This window comes from Bos grunniens, chromosome 26, assembly GCF_055505025.1.
Source record: "Bos grunniens cultivar Pamir isolate PY7600 chromosome 26, Bosgru_T2T1.0, whole genome shotgun sequence".
NCBI lineage: Eukaryota > Metazoa > Chordata > Mammalia > Artiodactyla > Bovidae > Bos > Bos grunniens.
This window is the reverse complement of record NC_141190.1, coordinates 11,689,290-11,710,923: the sequence shown is the minus strand read 5'-3', so window position 1 is coordinate 11,710,923 and position 21,634 is coordinate 11,689,290. Positions and strand designations below refer to the sequence as shown.

Genomic DNA, 21,634 nt, shown 5'->3' with positions numbered 1-21,634 from the left:
CCCTAGGTATTCATCCAAGGGGGAGAAAAAAAGGAAACATATATCCATACAAAGATTTGTATACAAAATTTCATAGAAGCTTTGTTTGTAATAGCCAGACACTATAAACACATGTGCCCATCAGCAAGCAAATGCCACTGTGATACAAAAGCAGACCTAGAAGACCTAGAAAATAAGTAAACCAATCAATATTTGAATTTCATATAACTTTCATGTCATGAAATTGGATTTTTCTTCTTCAACCATCTAGAACTGCAAAAACCAGTGACAGCTTGTGAGCAGTACAAAAACAGGCCATCTCTTCCTCTCTTCTTTTATGATTAAATCAGCTAAAGTAAAAGAGCCTGACACATGAAATGGGTATTAAATAATTACTTTTCTTTTATCTATGTTTCCTATACCCCCTCTTCCCCTTCCATCCTTTTTTTTTTTCCTACCATTTCATAGCTTTTTTTTTTTTAATTGGGTATTCACATGGTTGGTGTGCATTTTTGCTTTTCAGAGCTCTCATAAAGGTATTTTAGTTAGTCTCTAGATACTGTTGTTGTTTTAATGTTTCATGGGGGAAATGAGGACTTGGAGCATTCTAGTCTGCCTTTTTTGCTAGTGTCAGTTCCTAGACCCCTTACTTACATAACACACACACACACACACACACACACACACACACACACACACAAAACAAAGTCACTTTGAGTAGTTTTAAAATCCCAGCAAAACTGAGGACAGAGAAAGTACATGAGGAAGTACAAAGTTCTCATATACTTTCTGTCCCCACACAAGCACAGCTTCCCCCACTATCACCCCACACCAGAGTGGTAACTTTGTTACATGTCATTATAACCCAAAGTACACAGTTTCCATTAATTAGAGTTCAGTCTTTTTTTATAAGAATACAGTTGATTTACAATGTTGTTAGTTTCTACTGTACAGCAAAGTCAATCAGTTATACCTATGCATATATCCACTCCATCTGTCTTTATAAAAGGGGTTAGTACATCTCTAAGGCATCAAAGTTAACAATCTAATCTGTAATAAAGAGAATATAAATACAATGAAAGTACATTTGTAAGAAAAGGTCTATAAACACAGCAAACATAGTAACAGGTAGGGTGGTAGAAACTTTGTAATGTTTATTTCTTAAACACTACTAATTTTTTTTTAATCTGCATTATTTTTTAAACTAAGGGCAGTTCCCGGGGGCATAGTGGAATATTTGACATTTTTGAGAGAACCATACCAATACTTGACACATGTTGAAAACCATGAAGTAATTTGGTTTCAACACTGGATCACACTACTTCTTTTGATAAAGTCATATCTTAGTGAAGCTGGATTTCTCAGTGGTTGTTGTGATGAAAAGCAAGTCCAACCCCAAAACAATGAAGAAAAGGAAACGAAGGTGGCAGTGTCTAATCTGATTGCAAAGTTTGAGAAATTGTGCAGCACCCAAAAGGCACACATAACCCATCAGTAAGTAACCTTTGGTTAGTGAAGAAGGATGTTAAAATTCTTTTTTCATTTAATTTTTTCTCAAATGGCTACTAGGTTAGGCATAAATAGTTATTAACTTGTCTGCACCTACTATTTGGAAAGCAACTGTTCTGTATTTAGGGCACCATGAGAAAATTACTGAGATAAGTCTGTCTTAAACCTACAAGGTTTGGAAAGCTCGTCTTTAGTCGTACCTGTCAAAAAGTGTATGTGTGCATGTGTGCACACGTCCATTAACACTCAATCACGACAATCAACATAATACTTTTCTTGTACTTACCTCGGTGCTTGAAGCAACTAAGGAAAATTCACGAGAGAGGTCAAGCTTAATGCCATCAAAATTTATTTCTGAAGGTCTTGCAAGTGGGTCAGCACTGAAAACATAAGATGGTCTAGACATCCCATCTTGATTTAAATTAGATTCCATTCTGTAAGAATAACAGTAACGTCTTTAGAAAATCTCAATATATCAGCATATAAACCATCCATAGTTTAAAAAGTCTATGAGTCCAGCCCGCTACTTCTTGCCACATAAACTAGATTTTCAAAAGAAACATATTACTATTGCATCTACTATCTTTCCAAAAGAAAGATATTACTATTCCAACATAATGAGCCATGGAAAAGACAAAAGAACAGATTATTTACAGATTCTGAATCAACTAATATTGGACACTGCCTACCACTACTGTTCATGTGATCCAACCTATAGGTAGGTAGATTCATCCAAAGAGATTTCAAGAGTGAAGATAATCTACAAAGTAAGATAGTATAAAACATTCAATCTGTCTGAAATGCTCTCAGAAGTCAGATAAGAAGGTGTAATAAATATAACCTTGTGCTTAGTTTTTTTAGTGTCTTCTAAAGAATATGAGACTTTGTAATGTTTTATAATTTAGGAGTTAAATTCGGTTATCTGGACAATTACTTTCAACTGAATTCTTCCAAACGATACAAGTAAAAAGTAAAGTACTGGGCATTCCCTGGTGGTTGAGTGGTTAGGACTCAGCATTTTCACTGCCAGGGCCAAGGTTCAATTCCTGGCTGGGGAAATGAGATTCTGCAAGCCATGAGGCATGACTTAAAAAAAAAAAAGATGTGAATGTATTTAAAACAGTACCTGATATGTTACAGGTGAATGTGGAATAGAATATGGAATACTTTACCAGTAAACTACTACACCCAAAAAAGATGTCCTTTGCATTAGAGGGGACTGGAATGCAAAAGTAGGAAGTCAAGAAATACCTGGAGTAGGGGCTGGTGCACTGGGATGACCCAGAGGGATGGTATGGGGAGGGAAACGGGAGGGGGATTCAGGATGGGGAACACGTGTACACCTGTGGCAGATTCATGTTGATGTATGGCAAAACCAATACAATATTGTAAAGTTAAAAAAAAAAAAAAAGAAATATCTGGAGTAAACAGGCAGATTTGACCTTGGAGTACAGAATGAAGCAGAAAGAAGTAGAATTTTGACAAGAGAACGCACTGGTCATAGCAAACACCCTCTTCCAACAACACAAGATTCTATACATGGACATCATCAGATGGTCAATACTGAAATCAGACTGATTATATTCTTTGCAGCCAAAGATGGAGAAGCTCTATACAGTCAGCAAAAACAAGACTGGGAGCTGACTGTGGCTCAGATCATGAACTCCTTATTGTCAAATTCAGACTTAAATTGAAGAAAGTAGGGAAAACCACTAGACCATTCAGTTATGACCTAAATCAAATCCCTTACAATTATACAGTGCAAGTGACAAATAGATTCAAGGGATTAGATCCGACAGAGTGCCTGAAGAACTGTGGACAGAGGTTTGTGACACTGTACAGGAGACAGGGATCAAGATCAACCCCAAGAAAAAGAAATGCAAAAGGCCAAAACGGTTGTCTGAGAAGGCTGAGTAAAGAAGAGAAGCGAAAGGCAAAGGAGAAAAGGAAAGATATTATCCATTTGAATGCAGAGTTCCAAAGAACAGCAAGGAGAGATAAGAAAGCCTTCCTCAGCAATCAATGCAAAGAAACAGAGGAACATAATAGAATGGAAAGATTAGAGATCTCTTCAAGAAAATTAGAGATACCAAGGGTACATTTCATGCAAAGATGGGCACAATAAAGGAGAGAAATGGTATGGACCTAACAGAAGCAGAAGATATTAAGAAGAGGTGGCAAGAATACACAGAAGAACTATACAAAAAAGATCTTCACGGCCCAGATAATCACGATAGTATGATCACTCACCTAGAGGCAGACATCCTGGAATGCCAAGTCAAGTGGGCCTTGGAAACATCACTATGAACAAAGCTAGTGGAGGTGATGGAATTCCAGTTGAGCTATTTCAAATCCTGAAAGATGATGCTGTGAAAGTGCTGCACTCGATATACCAGCAAATTTGGAAAACTCAGCAGTGGCCACAGGACTGGAAAAGGTCAGTTTTCATTCCAATCCCAAAGAAAGGCAATGCCAAAGAACACTCTAACTACCGCACAATTGCACTCATCTCACACGCTAGTAAAGTAATGCTCAAAATTCTCCAAGCCAGGCTTCAATAGTACGTGAACTGAGAAATTCCAGATGTTCAGGCTGGTTTTAGAAAAGGGAGAGGAACCAGAGATCAAATTGCTTTTGCTGGATCATCAAAAAAGCAAGAGCGTTCCAGAAAAACATCTACTTCTGTATTACTGACTATGCCAAAGCCTTTGACTATGTGGATCACAACAAACTGTGGAAAATCCTGAAAGAGATGGGAATACCAGACCACCTGACCTGCCTCTTGAGAAATCTGTATGTAGGTCAGGAAGCAATAGTTAGAACTGGACATGGAACATTCTGGTTCCAAATCAGGAAAGGAGTACATCAAAGCTGTATATTGGCACCCTGCTTATTTAACTTATATGCAGAGTACATCATGAGAAATGCTGGGCTAGATGAAGCACAAGCTGGAATCAAGATTGCCGGGAGAAATAGAAATAACCTCAGATATGCAGATGACACCACCCTTATGGCAGAAAGCGAAAAAGAACTAAAAAGCCTCTTGATGAAAGTGAAAGAGGAGAGTGAAAAAGTTGGCTTAAAACTCAACATTCAAAAACTAAGATCATGGCATCTGGTCCCATCACTTCATGGCAAATAGATGGGGAAACAATGGAAACAGAGGCTGACTTTATTTTTTGGGCTCCAAAATAACTGCAGATGGTGACTGCAGCCATGAAATTAAAAGACGCTTGCTCCTTGGAAGAAACCTAGACAGCATATTAAAAGGCAGACATTACTTTGCTGACAAAGGTCTGTCTAGTCAAAGCTCTGGTTTTCGTAGTAGTTGTGTACAGATGTGAGAGTTAGACTATAAAGAAAGCTGAGCGCCAAAGAATTGATGCTTCTGAACTGTGGTGTTGGAGAAGACTCTTGAGAGTCCCTTGGACTGCAAGGAGATCCAACCAGTCCATCCTAAAGGAGATCAGTCCTGAATATTCATTGGAAGGACGGATGCTGAAGCTCTAAAACTTTGGCCACCTGATGCAAAGAACTAGCTCATTTGAAAAGACCCTGATGCTGGGAAAGATTGAAGGCAGGAGGAGAAGGGGACAACAGAGGATGAGATGGTTGGATGGCATCATTGACTCAATGCACATGAGTCTGAGTAAACTCCAGGAGTCGGCAATGGACCGGGAGGCCTGGCGTGCTACAGTTCATGGGGTCGCAGAGTCGGACACGACTGAAGGGCTGAACTGAATTGAAACTACTACAACTAAATTAAGCATCTCGCTAAATTTAAAGACAAATGTAGAGGTAAGTTTCACTGATAAAATATTAACATTCAAATATTTACTGAGAATCCACTAGGTGCACAATATTAGGGAGAAATGGAGAGAGCACCATATTCTTTGAATATTATGATATACTCAGAACAGTCACTGCCAATAGGGTTCCTGGCTCAAGAAGGTACTTGTAACGGGCATCCACAGGCATTAAGTAAATGAGCCAAAGATGGTCCCCATATACTGGCCCTGAATTGTTTACTTCTTCACAGCAGGCTGGCAACGTTAGTTCAAAAAACCAATGAGGTGTCAAACTCAAATTTTTATACATCTGTTTGCTTTATACATAGCCAAAATAATCTTAGTTTTAGCCATTTAGAGCCTATCTGGTTTGCACATTCCATGAAACTGCACTCAACCATCCGCTAGCCACAGACAAAATCCAAGACAATAAAGACCCCAAGCCACTGCTGCCCTTTGAAGTTCTCAGATATGCAGACTCCCTACTGTGCTAGGACACTTATACTGAGCTCCCTCTGCTATCATTCCCACTTCTCTCCAATTCCTTACCCTCCCCTTCTAGGTGGTAGCCCTTCACTCTAGTCTCCGAGAAGTCTCACGATTTGGGCAGCTTTCCAAGCATGCAGTCCTGTCCAAGTGCTAACCTGGTAAAGACCCTTGTGTGTTACTGCCACCTTGTGGTATCTTTTTCCTTGATCAGCGTTGAAACCCCCAAACTCAATACAAAGCTGTTTCTCTTTTTTCCTAAACTTCAAAGATTTAAAGAAACTATACATTTACCTTCAACAAAACCCAGCAAACTACATCAACCAACCATACAATTAAGCACGTTTAATCTTTATTGCTTTTTGCTTTCATTGTATCAGTGATGTAATCAAAATGAGAAAAGTATTTAAATGTAGTTTGATAGAATATTTCAAATATTTAATTTATGGGTGAAAATTAGAAAGAAAACGTATCTGATAGAATAAAAACCACTGATGTAGAACACAGAGGAAAAGTTTACAAAAACATGAACGTAATGGCTTGACATTTCATAACTCAAGTTTCATGGAAATGCCCAGGAAACTGGAAAGTAACCTTCATTCTTGGCCTTCAATTAATTTTTGGCTTAAAAAAATGTTGACACATCTTTTATGAAATTACTAAGTTAAAAAAAAATATTGTACCTCCTTAAAAAAAAAATGTTACAGTTGTTTGTGCTTGCTTCTATGTTCAGTTTTCATGAATAAACTGCCCCTTAACAATCATAAAATTGAGAGATACATTGTCACTTCCTGTACTTGTAGTTAACTTCTATGGATGTGTGGCCTCCCTAATTAGACTAGAAATGAGAGCAAGGACCTTATCTTATACTACTCTGTACCCCTACAACAAATTCAGAGATTTAGGCAGTGATAAAGACTCCTTGTATAGTGGGTTAAGTGGGTTAAATAATAAATAAAATTCTCTATGCGCAAAATTTTTTTTGGTCCTATATTATCTCTAGCCAACAGCAAGGTTCAAGACCTCATTGCGGAAGGCTGTTCCCAAGTCTGAGAAATGGTATCCTTTTTCGTCTCTCCAATGAGATTTCATGATCGAAGACTGATTACTAACTGAGGTTGCCGCATGTCATCCACAAAATACAGTCAAAAAAAGTCTTTACAATTAACTTATGAGTCTTTTACATTATTTTGCAACCTGAAGTCTCAGGTCTTGGACATTTAATAAAATGTACACAGTTAAGGCTGTTTCCGGGTAATGCTTGTTTTAAGAACGGATTCAAACCTGAATTTGATCAGCTTGGGGATTAAAAACAAACTAACCCATAAGGCTCGACCTTCTGTCAATTAGCCCTCCAGTAAGGAATATTAGAGAGCGACATTAAGCAGGAATTACTGAACCAAAAAGTATAATGAGATGGGGGAAACCTTCCAAACCGGGGGTGAGGGTGGGTGGGTGGAGATGACTGCAGTCATCACACACGCCACACACCCCCCCTTTCGCTCCGCACTGCAAAGACCAAGAAGGGAGCGCCCCGGCACCGGCGGTAGCAGTCTGGAAATAACTGCACAGACATCGAGCCCCCGACTGCCCTAAAAACAGACCAAGCCACTTGCCGAGCAAAATGCTCACCTTGGGGATACAGGACACCAGATTTGGCAAAGGAGGCCTGATCCTCAAAGCAGCAGTAACAATAATAAAAATACTAAGGCTTGCAAATACATAGTGCTTACTATACCAATGGCACTGTTTCTAACAGTTTTACACATTATCCTTATCTTCGTAAGAGGCGGAAGAGGTAGGTTCTATAATTAAGCCCTTTTAACAGATGAAGAAACTGAGGCCCAGAGATACTAAAGACTTTGCCTTGCCTCAGAGTTAATAAGCGGCGATTGTTGTTGTTGTTCAGTCGCTCGGTTGTGTCCGACTCTTTGCAACCCCATGGACTGAAACGGCAGAGACCAGATTTAAACCCTAACTCTAGTAAAATGGTTCAGCCCTCCACAGAGCACCCGGAGCCCCACGTATCGACAGTAACCTGAGGGGCGTCTTGAGCCCGGTCGGAAGGTACTCACACCGTCTGAGACCTTTCTTCACCTCACCTGGTATGTATGGAGTCCCCCATTTCCTTCCTCGGGCCCTCACCTGCAAACGTTACCCTGCCAGCCCCACCCGCGACCAGCACTGAGTTATTGCCCTTTTCAAATTCAAACAATGGCGGCCAGGGTCCCGCATTGAACGCTGGGAGTGGGCGGAGCTTCCGGAAAGACGCGTTGGAGCGCCGCGGTCTCTCTCTGTGGATTTTTCTTCCGCTCCCGGGAGAAGCTTTCAAATTTGGGGGCGGGTCTCGGTATGCCGAGCGACCAATGGGCGGAAGCAGACTGGAGAGCGGCTAGTGGGCGGAGCTTCCCGCGGGTATCCGCGTGCCAAGCCGGGTAGGATGCTGCTTCCTGGCTGCGGTGGGTGCCACCCTCTCTTGGCAGCGTTGCGGATCTCGGATTCCAATCTGGAGACAATAAAGACGTAGCGGAGGCCCCGAAGTGAGGCCGCTGCCACTCCACTTAACTCCGCGACTCCCTTAGGGACCAGGTGAGAAATGGCAGGCCTTTTCACTGTGGACCGGGACAGGCTCTGCTTCTAAAGAGTAACTTAGAATGAGCGCTGCCCGCACCCAGAAGGTCACTTCACTTCCTTCGCTTCATGATCCTACCTGTTGTCCATAGGCGCCCTCATGGACAAGGTACATTTTTCTCAGAAAAGATTTTCAAAAGCATTCTTCACTCTTTGTGGGTTTGTTTGCTAGTTTTTGCCATTCTGAAAATATAAAGCAGCTACCTATCTTGCATGCACAGGTAAGGTCTTTGCAGTGCTCAAATGTAAGTGCCAGTACATCGTCTCTGATTATCTTAAAGTGATCCTTTTCTTTTGGTGCAGTGTTATTACAGTCATATGACAAATATTTACTACTTGGGCCATCTCTGCGTGCTGTGCTTCATTTTAAAGAAAAGTAACTGCTAACGTTAACTGAGCATTTACCTTGTGCCAGCCGTGGTCCTAAGCACTTTAAAACTGGTTATGGTACTGATCTGGAGAACAACCCTATGAGGTGGATACTGTTAATATGCACTTTTTATAGATTTTAAACTGTTATTATGCCATTTTTATAGATTTTTAGGAAACTGAGTTCAAGATTAAATAATTTGCTCAAAGGCATACAGCTATTAATGGTGGAACTAGGAATTTAAACTCAGCTGGATGACTTCAAGACCTGCCCTCTCACATGTGATCTTATTTTCCACTGTTTTATTTGGTTAGCAGCATTTGTAACATAGTAACTGTTTTGTTGAGCTTATTGTCTTTCTTTTTCTTTTTCTACATTTATGTTTCCCATAACCTACCCCGCTTCCCTTTCTAACTTCCCACTGTCTCATTCCGTTTGCTTTCTTTCCCCACAAAATCATATTTGTGGTGAGCCAGTTTGGAGTAAAGAAGGGATGCAAGGCCAGGAGTAAAAATGAGCAGAGAAAGTAGATGTGAAAGGGAAGAAAGCACAGATGATCAAATAAAACTGTAATTTACTGTTTGGGCTGGAACTTAAGTCTTTAGGGGCCTCTGTGTCAAACTCTTCATTACCCCTTCAGGCAAGTCTACCCAAAAATCTACACTTCCAGTCTTTACCTCATAATGCCTGTATTGCTTTTTACTAGCTGTTACTGATTCCAACTCTTGGGCCCTCCAGGTGCTACATTTATTTATTGTTCAACAAATATTTATTGAAAACCTGCTAAGTACCACACACTAGACTAGGCTGTACTGAGACAGTGGAGGAGAGCTACCAAAACAGACCCTAACCCTCCAGGAGCTTTGTTGTTCAGTCATGTCTGACTGTTTGCAACCCAATGAACTACAGCATGCCAGGCTTCCCTGCCCATCACTGTCTCCAGGAGTTTGCTCAGACTCATGTCCACTGAGTCGGTGATGCCATCCAACCATCTCATCCTCTGTTGTTCCCTTCTCTTGTCCTCAGTCTTTCCCAGCGTTAGGGTCTTTTCCAGTGAGTTGGCTCTTCACATCAGGTGGCCAAAGTATTGGAGCTTCAGCTTTAGCATCAGTCCTTCCAATGAAAACTCATTGTTGATTTCCTTCAGGATTGACTGGTTGGATCTCCTTGCTGCCCAAGGGACTCTCAAGAGTCTTCTCCAGCATCACAGTTTGAAAGGATCAGTTCTTCAATGCTCAGCCTTCTTTATGGTCCAACTCTCACATCTGTCCATGACTGCTTGAAAAACCATAATTTTATCCGGACTTTTGTCAACAAAGTGGTGTCCCTGCTTCTTAGTATGCTGTCTAGATTTGTCATAGCTTTTCTTCCAAGGAGCAAGTATCTTTTAATTTTGTGGCTGCAGTCACCACCTGCAGTGATTTTGGAGCCCAAGAAAATAAAAGTCTGTCACTGTTATATTCCAATAATTGACAAAAAATTGCAAAGACAAATAATTGAGAAATTACAACTGTACTGAGTGTTTTGAAGAAAATGTTTAGAGCATTTCTAAAGACAATGTCACTGGAACCTGAGCAAGTAGTGTTTAATCTGGATTTCCAAGGGTTATTAGATGTCAAATAAGTTTAAAAAAAAGAGAGGAGTAAGCACCCAGGTATAGGGGCAGGATAAATACAAGAACCAGTGGATTTTCTGCCTTATTTTATTCTCGCTCCCAGAAGTATTCCTCACAGTTTGTTTCATCCACACAGTTAAATGTTTCAGCCTTGAAACATTCTTCATTTGGCTTCTGGGCCAGCAAAAGGTCACCCTCTCCTTGTTTACTGTTAATCTCTGCCTTGGCATATTCAATATGGGATTGTGATTTTTCATTGCAAAACGTGAAGCCTCTCCTCCCTAATCTGTGCCTCAGTAAATGACACCACCACACATCTACCTAGTTATTCATGAGGAGGAATCATCTCTGAGCTCTCCTTTTCCCTCACCACTCTCATCCAGTTCATAAACAAATGTATCTGTTGCACTTTTTTGTTAGAAGTGAAATAAAATGCTCCCCTCCCTTTTCATTGCCCAGACCCCTATAGCCTCCAGCTGGTCGCCTGCTTCACATCCTGTTCTCCATTATTTATAGGGCAGCAAAACCAGCTTCAGGTGGGAATGATCATGTCAGCCTCTGGCTTAAAGCACTTCAATGATGTTTTAGAATAAAATGATATTTGTATTGTTCAGTGAAGAAAAAAGATGCAAAAGTATATAAAAACTGTACTATTATGTAAGCAAAAAGAAGAAATCAGAGTTTACATACATATATATTCCACACACATTTTTGGTATATTTTTGAAGATAGAAATACAAAAACTATAAAACAGAAAATTAGTTGTAAATGGTTATCTATAGGGGATGAGAATGTGACTTCTGTAACTTTTTAAAAAAAACAGAGTTTGCCTTTTCAAAAAATTAAATCTAAAAATAAAAGCAAGCCCTAAAATTTAATGCAAAGAAAGAGATGAATTTACCTGTATATCAAATTGTCAGCATAGCTACACAGAGATAAAGAGCTTGTTCAGTTAACTTGGGCACAGTATTCTATGTTCAGGAGTTAGGAGTTGTGGGATATGATGAAGAGCAAAAAGAAATGCAAAAAAATTAATAACTTGGCTTAGTAGGCTTGATGTTGAAACGGGTATTGGTATAATTTTGAAACTATTATGCATGTGTTATAGGAAAAAGCAAATCAGTAAATATATTCATGTTTGGTTCTAGGGTTCTCACTGTGGGAGAAGGGAAATAAATATAATAGAAAGTAAAGAAGAATCCCATGAAGTTAGATTTGAATTGGTAGTAGAATGACCTGGGTTGTTTGCGTTTTATTATCTTTTTTTATCTTAATTGGGTCCACTGAGAGGGCCTGGAGGCATAGAAGCCCTGGCACCCCAGTAACAATGAACACCCCAGGACCAAGCCACCCAAATGGTTTCTAAATACCATTTATCCCTAAAAGAAAACAGTGCCTCTTGGAGAGAAGACTGCTTCCAGGTCTGGGGCAAGAAAATTATAAAGTGAGCCTAGAACATTCTTGTCAGAAAAAGCAAAGAAGTCTTCAGAATGAATGAAGTCATTTAACAAAGGACACTGGATCTGGCATAAAGGGTTTTACACTGACCATGTTTGGCACAAATTGTGCATCAAAAGAATAATGATGGTAATAGTTTAATAACACATTTAATGTTTTAAGTCCTCTTTGTAGGAGGATGGATGAGGGAGAAAAGGACTAAAAATGGAAAGCTATTCTTTACACGAGAATGCCAGTTAATGCAAAAAGAATAGTAAACTGTCCCCACTTTGCAACTCCCAATGTAAAAATTGACATCCCTGTTAAGTCACTTCAGTCATGTCAAACTCTTTGGGACTCTGTAGACTGTAGCCTGCCAGACTCCTCTATCCATGGGATTCTCCAGGCAAGAACCCTGGAGTGGGTTTTCATGCCCTCCTTCAGGGGATCTTCCTGACCCAGCAATTGAGCCCTCGTCTCTTATGTCTCCTGCTTTGGCAGGCAGGTTCCTTAACCACTAGTGCCACCTGGGAAGCCCCAAAATCAACATAGATAAAGCTTATCAGTGAATGCTAAAACAATGGATTGTGTGTGTGTGTGGTCACTCAAGACCGACTCTTTGTGACCCCTTGGACTGGGGCCCACCAGGCTCCTCTCTCCATGGCACTTTCCAGGCAAAAATACTGGAGTGGATTGCTAGTTTCTACTCCAGGGGATCTTCCCAACCCAGGGATCGAACCTGCATCTCCTGCATTGGCAGGCAGATTCCTGCCAGTGCATCACCCGGGAAGCCTGACAGAAATGTTTAACCTGAATCTAATCGTGAGGACCATTTTACAGGTCAACAGACCTAGAAATGTCAGTGTTAGGGAAAGAGAGAGTCAAAAGGCAGGTGCTTGTTGCTAAATGAAATTCATGAATCTTCATTGGTTATAGATTTTTTAAAAAGTAACTGCAAAAAGAAAAACATATTGTGGACAATTGTGGATATTTAAATATGGATTACATGTAGATTATACTGAGTCAGTATTAATTTGGGGGCATGTGATAATTTGTAACCATGTAGAAGCATGTCTTTATTTTGGAAAGATGTTTGTTTCAGTATTTAGCAGCAAAGTGTATCAGTGTCTGCAACTACTTACCTTCAGAAGATTTGAGGGGGAAAAAAGAATGTTAGGGAGAACAAAAGAAGAGAGAACAAAGAAAATAGAACCAAAACAGTTATGTGACAAACAGTTCATAGTTTTTACAGCTTTGAGCTTTTCTAAAATGAAAAGAGAAAAAAATCCTAATTTTTTTTTTTTTTTTTGGCCACACTGCCCTGCATGTGGGATCGTAGCTCCCTGACCAGGGATCGAACCCACACCCCCTCTACGTTGGAGGGTAGAGTCTTAACCCACACCCCCTTTACTGGAAGACAGAATCTTAACCACTGGACTACCAGAAGTCCCCCAAATTCCTAATTCTTATGATGACCTACTAGGCCCTACAGGATCAAGTACCAGTCAATCTTACTCCCCACTTTCTTACCTCTGTACCATGAGTTCTACTCTGGGTACCTCAAACACACCAGCCTCTTATAACATATGTGAACCTTTGCATAGATTCCCTCCACCTGAATTCTCTCCTCTCCATTTATCATGTGACTCACTTCTCTTCCTGCTTTAGATCTCTTTTATCATATTACCTGCTTAGAAAAGACTGTCCGTCTTATCTCAAATGCTCCTCTTTCTTATTTGCAGGCTAGATTTCATTTTCCTACTTATTACAACCAGCAATTATCTTTTTTATAGTAATTATTACATGTCTGGTTTTTGTTGTCATTGTTCTCCCACCTCCTAAAAGGTAAGTTCTATAAGAGCTGTGTTTCTCTTGGTCACTGCTGTATCCTCAGTGACTCCGTAAATACGTGGTGATCAAACAAATACTTGCCGAATAATGAATGAAGGCTGATGTGGCTGAGGTGGGTGGAGAGGGATGGGCTAAGGGCAGATCCTACAAGGCTTAGTCAACTAAGTGGCTGATTTGGATTCTTATTCTAAGAACAATGAGAAACCAAAGGACTGTTGTAAGTGTGCGTATCATACAATACTGTTGGCCTTTGTGTTTTGAAAAGGTTAATCTCCTGGAGCAGAGAATAGAGGCCGCCAAGGAGAATGCCGTTGAAGCAGCCAGGAGGCTATTGCAGCCATCCCAACAAGAGGTGGTGATAATGTGGAACTGGGACATGGCAGAGCAGATGCAGAAAACTGAACAGATTTCAGAGGTATTTTTTCCTGCTTTTTCCATCTCAGCACCAGCCACTAGTTTTCCCTTAGAAACACAGAGCCAACTTGATTGGGAGATGCTTAAGATTTAGGCCCATTCCAGATAATTCCCATTAGTCCCTTTGAAGTGAACGTTAGCTTAAGATGAAAAAATTAAGTTACATCAAGCTGATTTCTTGCTCTGATCACAGCCTGTACAAGTAGTAATAACTAAGTTCCTCTGTGCTGGATACTATTCTAAGCATTTTATACTCATTCAATCCTAGATACCATGTAAAGTATTCTGTTATCAGTATCCTGCCTTTAGTTATTGTTCTATTGCTAAGTCATGTCCAACTCTCTGCCTTTAGTAGAGAAGAAAACTGAGTCGTAGCACTATTGAGGAATAGTAAAGGTATTCACTACGCAGAGGTGTTAGGTTTAGTCAGGAAATGCCTGTAAAGTACTTTTAAAAGTGCCTGGCACATGTTAAATAATCACTTATTGTACAAATAGTAAACGATAGAATTGGAATCTGGGTAGATGGCTATAGAGTCTGCACAGTTAACCACTGCTTCCTACTGCTTCTTAAAGTTTGGACTGAACACCCTGAAACTCTACTGAAAGAAGACTGAGTGCCAAGCTCCTGCTGCAAAGCCATCTCCAAATACAGGACTAATGTAGACACTTTTTCAATCCAAAAACTGAGTAGGTATTTTTGCAAAGGTTTGAATAACAGGTTCAACAAACATTTATCAGGTACCCATTATGCAGCAGGTATCTCTGTCTTTAAGAAGGCTTTGTCCTAAAGCAAGTCTTTCTCAATCTGAGATTTCAAGCAAGAATATAATCCCTGTTCCCTACAGCACCCATCGTATGTAATGCAATCATTTCTCTCTTATGCCTGTAGAATGGTATTACTTCTGTGGCCATCCTGAGAAAACTGAGAAAATAGTCACACGAATGATTTTTTTTTTTTATATCCTGTGGTTTATATGGGGAAATCCATGCACAATTTCAAAACAGTATGACAAATGTTATGATAGAAGTGTACAAAGAGTAATAGGAGCAGAATGAGAATAATTTAGAGTGACAGCTCTGATGATAGACAGATTTGAGTTTGAATATAAACTCAGTCACTTACAGGAAGTGACCTCGGGAAGGATATAAAAGTCTCCCTAATGTTGTGAGGATTAAAATAGCATTTGTTAGTTATTTAGTAAAGCCTAACACATAATATGTTTCATCATGCTATTTGTTTTTATTCAATCTGCATAAGTCACTGGTATGCAAGCTCATGCGTGTCTGTCTAGAACCTCTGTAACCCTGACACTTACAACAGTGCCTTGCATATAACAGCCATTGAATAAATATTTTTTATATTTACAAATGACATCCACCAAGGAAGGTTTTGTAAAGTGGCATGTAGACTGAAATGAATGAATGGGGTTTGCCAGTGAATTGTAGAAGGTGGCCATTCCAGGCAATGAAAACATATGAGGTAATGAAAAAAAAGACATGAGCACACAAAAGTCATTACAAAAACTGTAAGTACCTAGTTCAGTAAGACTTTGAGTATAGCTACTGTGGACAATGACAGGAGATGGAAAAAGCAGGCAGCACCTACATATAAAGGGTCCTGTATGTATGACATGCTAAAAAAGAGTTAGAATTACTGTATTCTATAGTGCATAGGAGGTTGTGTGCAACAGAGACATGCAGGGGGGAAATGGGAGGAAGAAAAGCAACAGAAAGGTTTAGGTCTGTAATATCCCAGTCTTACAATGTGGGAATCAAGAGATGAAGGAACAGGACATAGAAGTTAATTATTTATAGGTGTGAGGGTAACCAGTAGAGGCAGAAAAATAACCATAACTCTCTTGGCTAAGTGCTTATCTGTCATTGTAGGAAGTAAGTAGATAGTGCCTATAATTAATACATGAAGAAATAACGTTAGGAGTGTGTTATTCAAAAATATGTCAACAGAACTAAAAGTAGATTGTAAGGGTGATTGCTTCTGAGAAGCAGGACAGGAGGGGGCCCAGGGAAGCTTTTTGTTACAAGCTCTTTTTAAATTCGTAATAAGAATTTTCTTATGCGGTGTGTCAAAGAAACAACACACTATTCACTTAACTGTGTGTTGAGCTATAAGACCCAATCATCTCCTCACTGAAGGAGGCTCCCCACTCCTGAGCTTGCAGAGGTTGCATCATTGGCCATCTTTCTAAAACATGGTCGACTGGTACTTGCCTGAGAGCTTCTGCACTCTGTCTTCCCTCTGTTCTCTCCAGATGTCTCTCCATGACTAACTTGTCATTATTCAGTGTTACCCTGCCCAAAGAGGTGATCTTTGCCCACTGTCCCTGAGATTGCTCCCTTCACCCCCCACCCCCCAGCCAGTCACTTTCTATCCAACCGACCTCATTTACTTCCTTCATAACATTCTTACAATAACTGAAATTACTTTCTTTGTTTATAATATGTCTTCTCCCACTATAGGGCAGACCTATGAGACAGAGACCTCATCCATCTTGTTCACCCCTATATCCCTAGTACCAAGGACAGTGCCTGGCACATAGTAGGTGCCCAATAAATCCTCATTAGGTATTCAATAAAACTTTTATTAATAGGATGTATAGAGGAATTCACACTGTGCACTTTCTTATATGCCATCCCATTTAGTCTTAAGACCCTAATATTTCTTCAGCATAAATACATACATGTAACTGCACACACACACGCACACACACACACATACTCCACAGATGGGTTTCCCAGTCCAGACTCTTCCAAGTCCTAAAGCTGGGGTTTCTGTTTTCTACTTCATCTTCAGTGTCCTCTGGTGGGGAAGGATCTCACACGATTTTGAAAAGATAAACATCTTTTTAAATATATGTCTTTTCAAATATATCCTGTTGACAAGGTTGAAATTCACAGCAGTTCATTTGGGAGCCTAGCAAGGTCTTAGGACACAGGCAGACATTCTCTGGGCTTCCCAGGTAGCTCAGTGAGTGGTAAAGAATCCGTCTGCCAAGATCCAGGTTCTGTCCCCCGGTTAAGAAGATCCTATAGAGAAGGAAATGGCAAGCCACTCCAGTATTTTTGCCTGAGAAATCCCATGGACCAAGGAGCCTGGCGGGCTACAGTCCATGGGATTGCAAAGATTCAGGCACGACTGAGCAGCAGCCGCCCACTCCAGCACTCTTGCCTGGAAAATCCCATGGACGGAGGAGCCTGGTGGGCCGAAGTCCATGGGGTCGCTAAGAGTCGGATAAGACTCAGCGACTTCACTTTCACTTTTCAGTTTCATGCGTTGGAGAGGGAAATGGCAACCCACTCCAGTGTTTTTGCCTGGAGAATCCCAGGGACAGGGGAGCCTCGTGGGCTGCCGTCTATGGGGTTGCACAGAGTCGGACATGACTGAAGCGACTTAGCAGCAGCAGCAGCAGCAGCAGATGTCTTTCAGCTGGATGAGCTAAGGGCCCAGCGCAGATGCAGCCATGAGCTGACAGTGATGACCGCAGCACCTGCGGGTCTCCTAATACGCGAAGAGGCACGCTCACTCGCATGGTGGGGATGAACTGCAGTCCCCGGCCTCCTTTCCACATAGCTCCCCGGGGTTGGTCAGCAACCATCTCCTCACATGGGTTCCCTGCCCTACTCTGCTGTTTTTTGGAAGTCCATCAGTTGAGTTATTAACTGTCTCTCTTTGAATCCCTGATCTAAAAATCTCAGTTGTCCCCAAGTCGACATGGGTAGATCTAACTACATGGAAGTATGGAACAAGAAAGAAGAACACAGCACTAGCATTTCAAGACTTTTTCTCACTGCAAATATGAAAAATCAGACCATTCTATTATCAAAATGAAAGTTCAGTTTTCTTCAGTTCAGTCGCTCAGTCGTGTCCGACTCTTTGCGACCCCATGAATCACAGCACACCAGGCCTCCCTGTCCATCACCAACTCCCGGAGTTCACTCAGACTCACGTCCATCGAGTCGGTGATGCCATCCAGCCATCTCATCCTCTGTTGTCCCCTTCTCCTCCTGCCCCCAATCCCTCCCAGCATCAGGGTCTTTTCCAGTGAGTCAACTCTTCGCATGAGGTGGCCAAAGTACTGGAGCTTCAGCTTTAGCATCATTCCTTCCAAAGAAATCCCAGGGCTGATTTCCTTCAGAATGGACTGCTTGGATATCCTTGCAGCCCAAGGGACTCTCAAGAGTCTTCTCCAACACCACAGTTCAAAAGCATCAATTCTTCAGCGCTCAGCCTTCTTCACAGTCCAACTCTCACATCCATACGTGGCCACAGGAAAAACCACAGCCTTGACTAGACAGACCTTTTAAAACCAAAACAGTACTATTTATGCGTTATATCTTGCATTGTTTTGAAAATAGCACAAGGCGGTGCTAGCGGACCTCACATATTTTTCAGGAGCAATTATAGACTTTCTGGTGAACTTTTCTAAAGAGTTCTCTTTCTGATGAGCTATTTGAAGATTCTGTCTTCCTCAGAAGGAGGAAGAAGGATCATGCCAATGTGATCTTTTTATTTCAGAAAATATTACCTTTATTATATGCATTTCAGATTTTCATTACTAGGGGAAATAATGATGTCATGAGTAGTTTGACTGTTTTTGGTTGAGGGAAGCCAGTGAGTTCACTGTAATTAATTGGAACATAATGAGACCAATTTTAGTAACTCCCTCAAAACATACAATCTTTGCTGTATGCCAACAGGGCCTTAGTGATGTTGGGAGAGAAAAAGGAAAATGAGAAAGAAGGGGGGAAAAGGAAACACCTCTTTGGGTAGTTTTTGTTTTTAGTCATCTAAAGGAATATTTCTGAGTCTTTAGTCACAGAGTTATAGAATATTAGAGACATAATGGGACATGCAAGTGATCTGGTTCAACTTTCTCATTTTATAGGGAAAAAACCAAGGCTCTGAAAAGTTAAGCAGCATGCCCAAGGTCTCATCATAGGCAGTGCCAGAGCCAGAATATGAATACATAAATTATAAGAACCTAACCAATTTTTTAAAAATAGATACACAAGGAAAAGTATCAGCTCCAAATAATTAGAATAGTATGATCTCATGTTAGCAACTCTGAGACTAGCACACATTTTTTAAAAATACATGAACTCTTCTTTAGCACTCAGAAAATGAGCATTGTTCTTTTTACTTCCTGAGCTCTTTTTCATTCCATTTCCCCCAGTTTTTCACCCTAATGCAAGTTTTTTTTACCCTAATACAGAGTATTTGTGCTCCAAAGATTTTCATTGATCACTTATCATGTGCTTCAAACAAAGATACAGATTTTAATTTTTTTAGTTCCCTCTAAGTTAAAAAAAAATACTCTGTAGTTAAGATTATTATTGTTGTACACGTAGTTAAAAAATCAGTTCAGTTAAATATTTTTCATAATTGCCAAGCACCTAAGTAGAAATTTGTAGGCGAGTACATTTTATTGAAGTTAGTGGGGGGACTTTCCTGGTGGTCCAGTGGGTTAAGACTGTGTTTCTAATATAGAGTTCAAGGGTTCAATTCCTGGTCAGGGAACTAAGATCCTGCATGCCATGCAGTATGGCAAAAATAATTTTTTTTTTTTAATAAAAGTTTATTTTATTATTATTTTTTAATTTAATTTTATTTAACTTTACAACATTGTATTGGTTTTGCCGTATATCAAAAGGAATCTGCCACAGGTATACATGTGTCCCCCATCCTGAACCCTCCTCCTTCCTCCCTCCCCATACCATCCCTCTGGGTCGTCCCAGTGCACCAGCCCCAAGCATCCAGTATCGTGCATCGAACCTGGACTGGCAATTCATTTAATATATGATATTATACATATTTCAATGCCATTGTCCCAAATCATCCCACCTTCTCCCTCTCCCACAGAGTCCAAAAGACTGTTCTATACATCAGTGTCTCTTTTGCTGTCTTGTATACAGGATTATTGTTACCATTTTTCTAAATTCCGTATATCATTAGTTGAGGTACTCCTAGAAGAACATTATTTCTAAAAATAGGACAAAGTGCCACTTCTATTCTCTTGCTGTTTTTCACAATAATAATATAATAATAGAAATTATGGCAGTGTCACCCAATTTCTTTAACTTCTTTCAAATTAGATGTCAAAAATAAGTGATTTATTATCCAAAATTACTTAAAAGTTTTATCAGCTAATAATTGAATTAGGTCCTCTTTTTAGTTTTATTGAAAGCTATAAATTAGAAACCATCTCACTTATAAAAGGTTTTATTAGACAGATATTAAGAGTCTCAGTCTCTGAAACTGCACCAGAAATGCTATTATCACAGATTATCTAGTAAATGTTAATTTTACCTTTTATTCTTTCACTCAGCAGTGTTTCATTTAAACCAATATACTCAGTCAAAATTGGAGATACTAATTTCAGTTATTTATGATAGTAAAGTGTTTTTTATAAACTTCTTTTAGCATATTTTAAATATAGTTATGTCAAGACTTAAAGCTTTCATTCACTGAATATATGGAAAGTACCCCTATCTTGTGGTCAACCAGACCACAAATGACAAAGCCATATGACCCAATTAACAAAGCCAGTCCTCATTTGGAAACTAATCTCTAAAATATGACTTATTTTCTGACAGAAAAAGTCAGATTTTATTTTTCAATTCAGATATGCTAATATTTCTTTTAAGTAACAGTATCAAAATCACTGAGAAGTTACAGAATCCATGTTGTACAGTGTATTTCTATGAGCTGTCAAGATTACGATGATACAGCTCTCATATAAGTAATTTTACATGACTTAACTGAAACAAAGCAACACATTTTTCATTTCTTAATTTGCAATAATGCAATGTAGTATCCAGCTAAGAGTAGAAGTTGCATATAAATCAAGATCTATGAGAACAGGTGTGATATTCTTTAGGAATCTTGATTCGAAATCTGGTATGCTTAATAAAAGTAAGTAGTTGTTTAGTCACTAAGTTGTGTCCAGCTCTTCGGTCTGTTACCTGCCAGGCTCCTCTGTCCACAGGATTTCCCAGGCAACAATATTGGAGTGGGTTGCCATTTACTTCTCCATAATAAAAGTATACATTGTTTATATTAATCAGGGTAATTAAAGGTAGATGCTATTTTAAAAAATTACAGCTCCACCCTATTTGTCATTCATGTCATAGCCCTAGTGATAGTAGGGTCACCCCTGTGCAGTTGTCTTCAGAACAGTGGCTTGGTTCCTTTCATCTGGTAATCTGCAGTTTTGACCTCCGTGGGCCCAGCAGAAGGAGAAGAGAGAGCTTGAATAATGGTGCCCAGAGAGTTTATAACTAGGCCTGGAAAGTGGTGTCGATTACTTCTGCTCATGTTCCTGGGATAGGAACCTAGGCATGTGGTCCCAGTCTGACTGCAGGGGAGAGTGGGAAATGTGGTTTTCCTTCACACCCAGGAAGAAGCCCAGTTGATGAGCACACAACCAGTCTCTGTCACACAGCTAATAACTAATTGGCCCAGCATCTAGCAAATTCACTTGTTATTAGGAGATGTTGTTATTAGGGTTGCTGTTTCCTACTCCAGGAGATCGTA

At 40.0% G+C, this 21,634-nt stretch overlaps 2 protein-coding genes across 11 annotated transcripts in view; one reads left to right on the top strand and one right to left on the bottom strand.

Moving 5' to 3' along the window:
* KIF20B (kinesin family member 20B) overlaps positions 1 to 7,981 on the bottom strand; it is an 84,711-nt gene extending 76,730 nt beyond the window's left edge. For 3 of the 9 annotated variants that reach the window (XM_086378490.1, XM_086378494.1, XM_086378496.1), the window contains exons 1-2: positions 7,865 to 7,981; positions 1,775 to 1,943 (exon numbers count right to left, since the gene is read on the bottom strand). In XM_086378490.1, coding sequence (XP_086234616.1) covers positions 1,775 to 1,943; positions 7,865 to 7,887 — 192 coding nt within the window. In that variant the 5' untranslated portion in view covers positions 7,888 to 7,981. Of the gene's footprint in view, positions 1 to 1,774; positions 1,944 to 7,800 lie in introns of all 9 variants that reach the window. The other 6 variants (XM_086378492.1, XM_086378498.1, XM_086378491.1 and 3 more) reach the window with 3 other exon arrangements.
* Positions 7,982 to 8,032: 51 nt separating this feature from the next.
* The window catches only part of PANK1 (pantothenate kinase 1), a 104,352-nt gene continuing 90,750 nt past the window's right edge, over positions 8,033 to 21,634 (top strand). The window contains exons 1-2 of one of the 2 annotated variants that reach the window (XM_086378503.1): positions 8,033 to 8,351; positions 13,932 to 14,081. The gene's annotated coding sequence lies outside the window, so the exon portion shown is untranslated. Of the gene's footprint in view, positions 8,503 to 13,931; positions 14,082 to 21,634 lie in introns of both variants that reach the window. The other variant, XM_086378504.1, reaches the window with a different exon arrangement.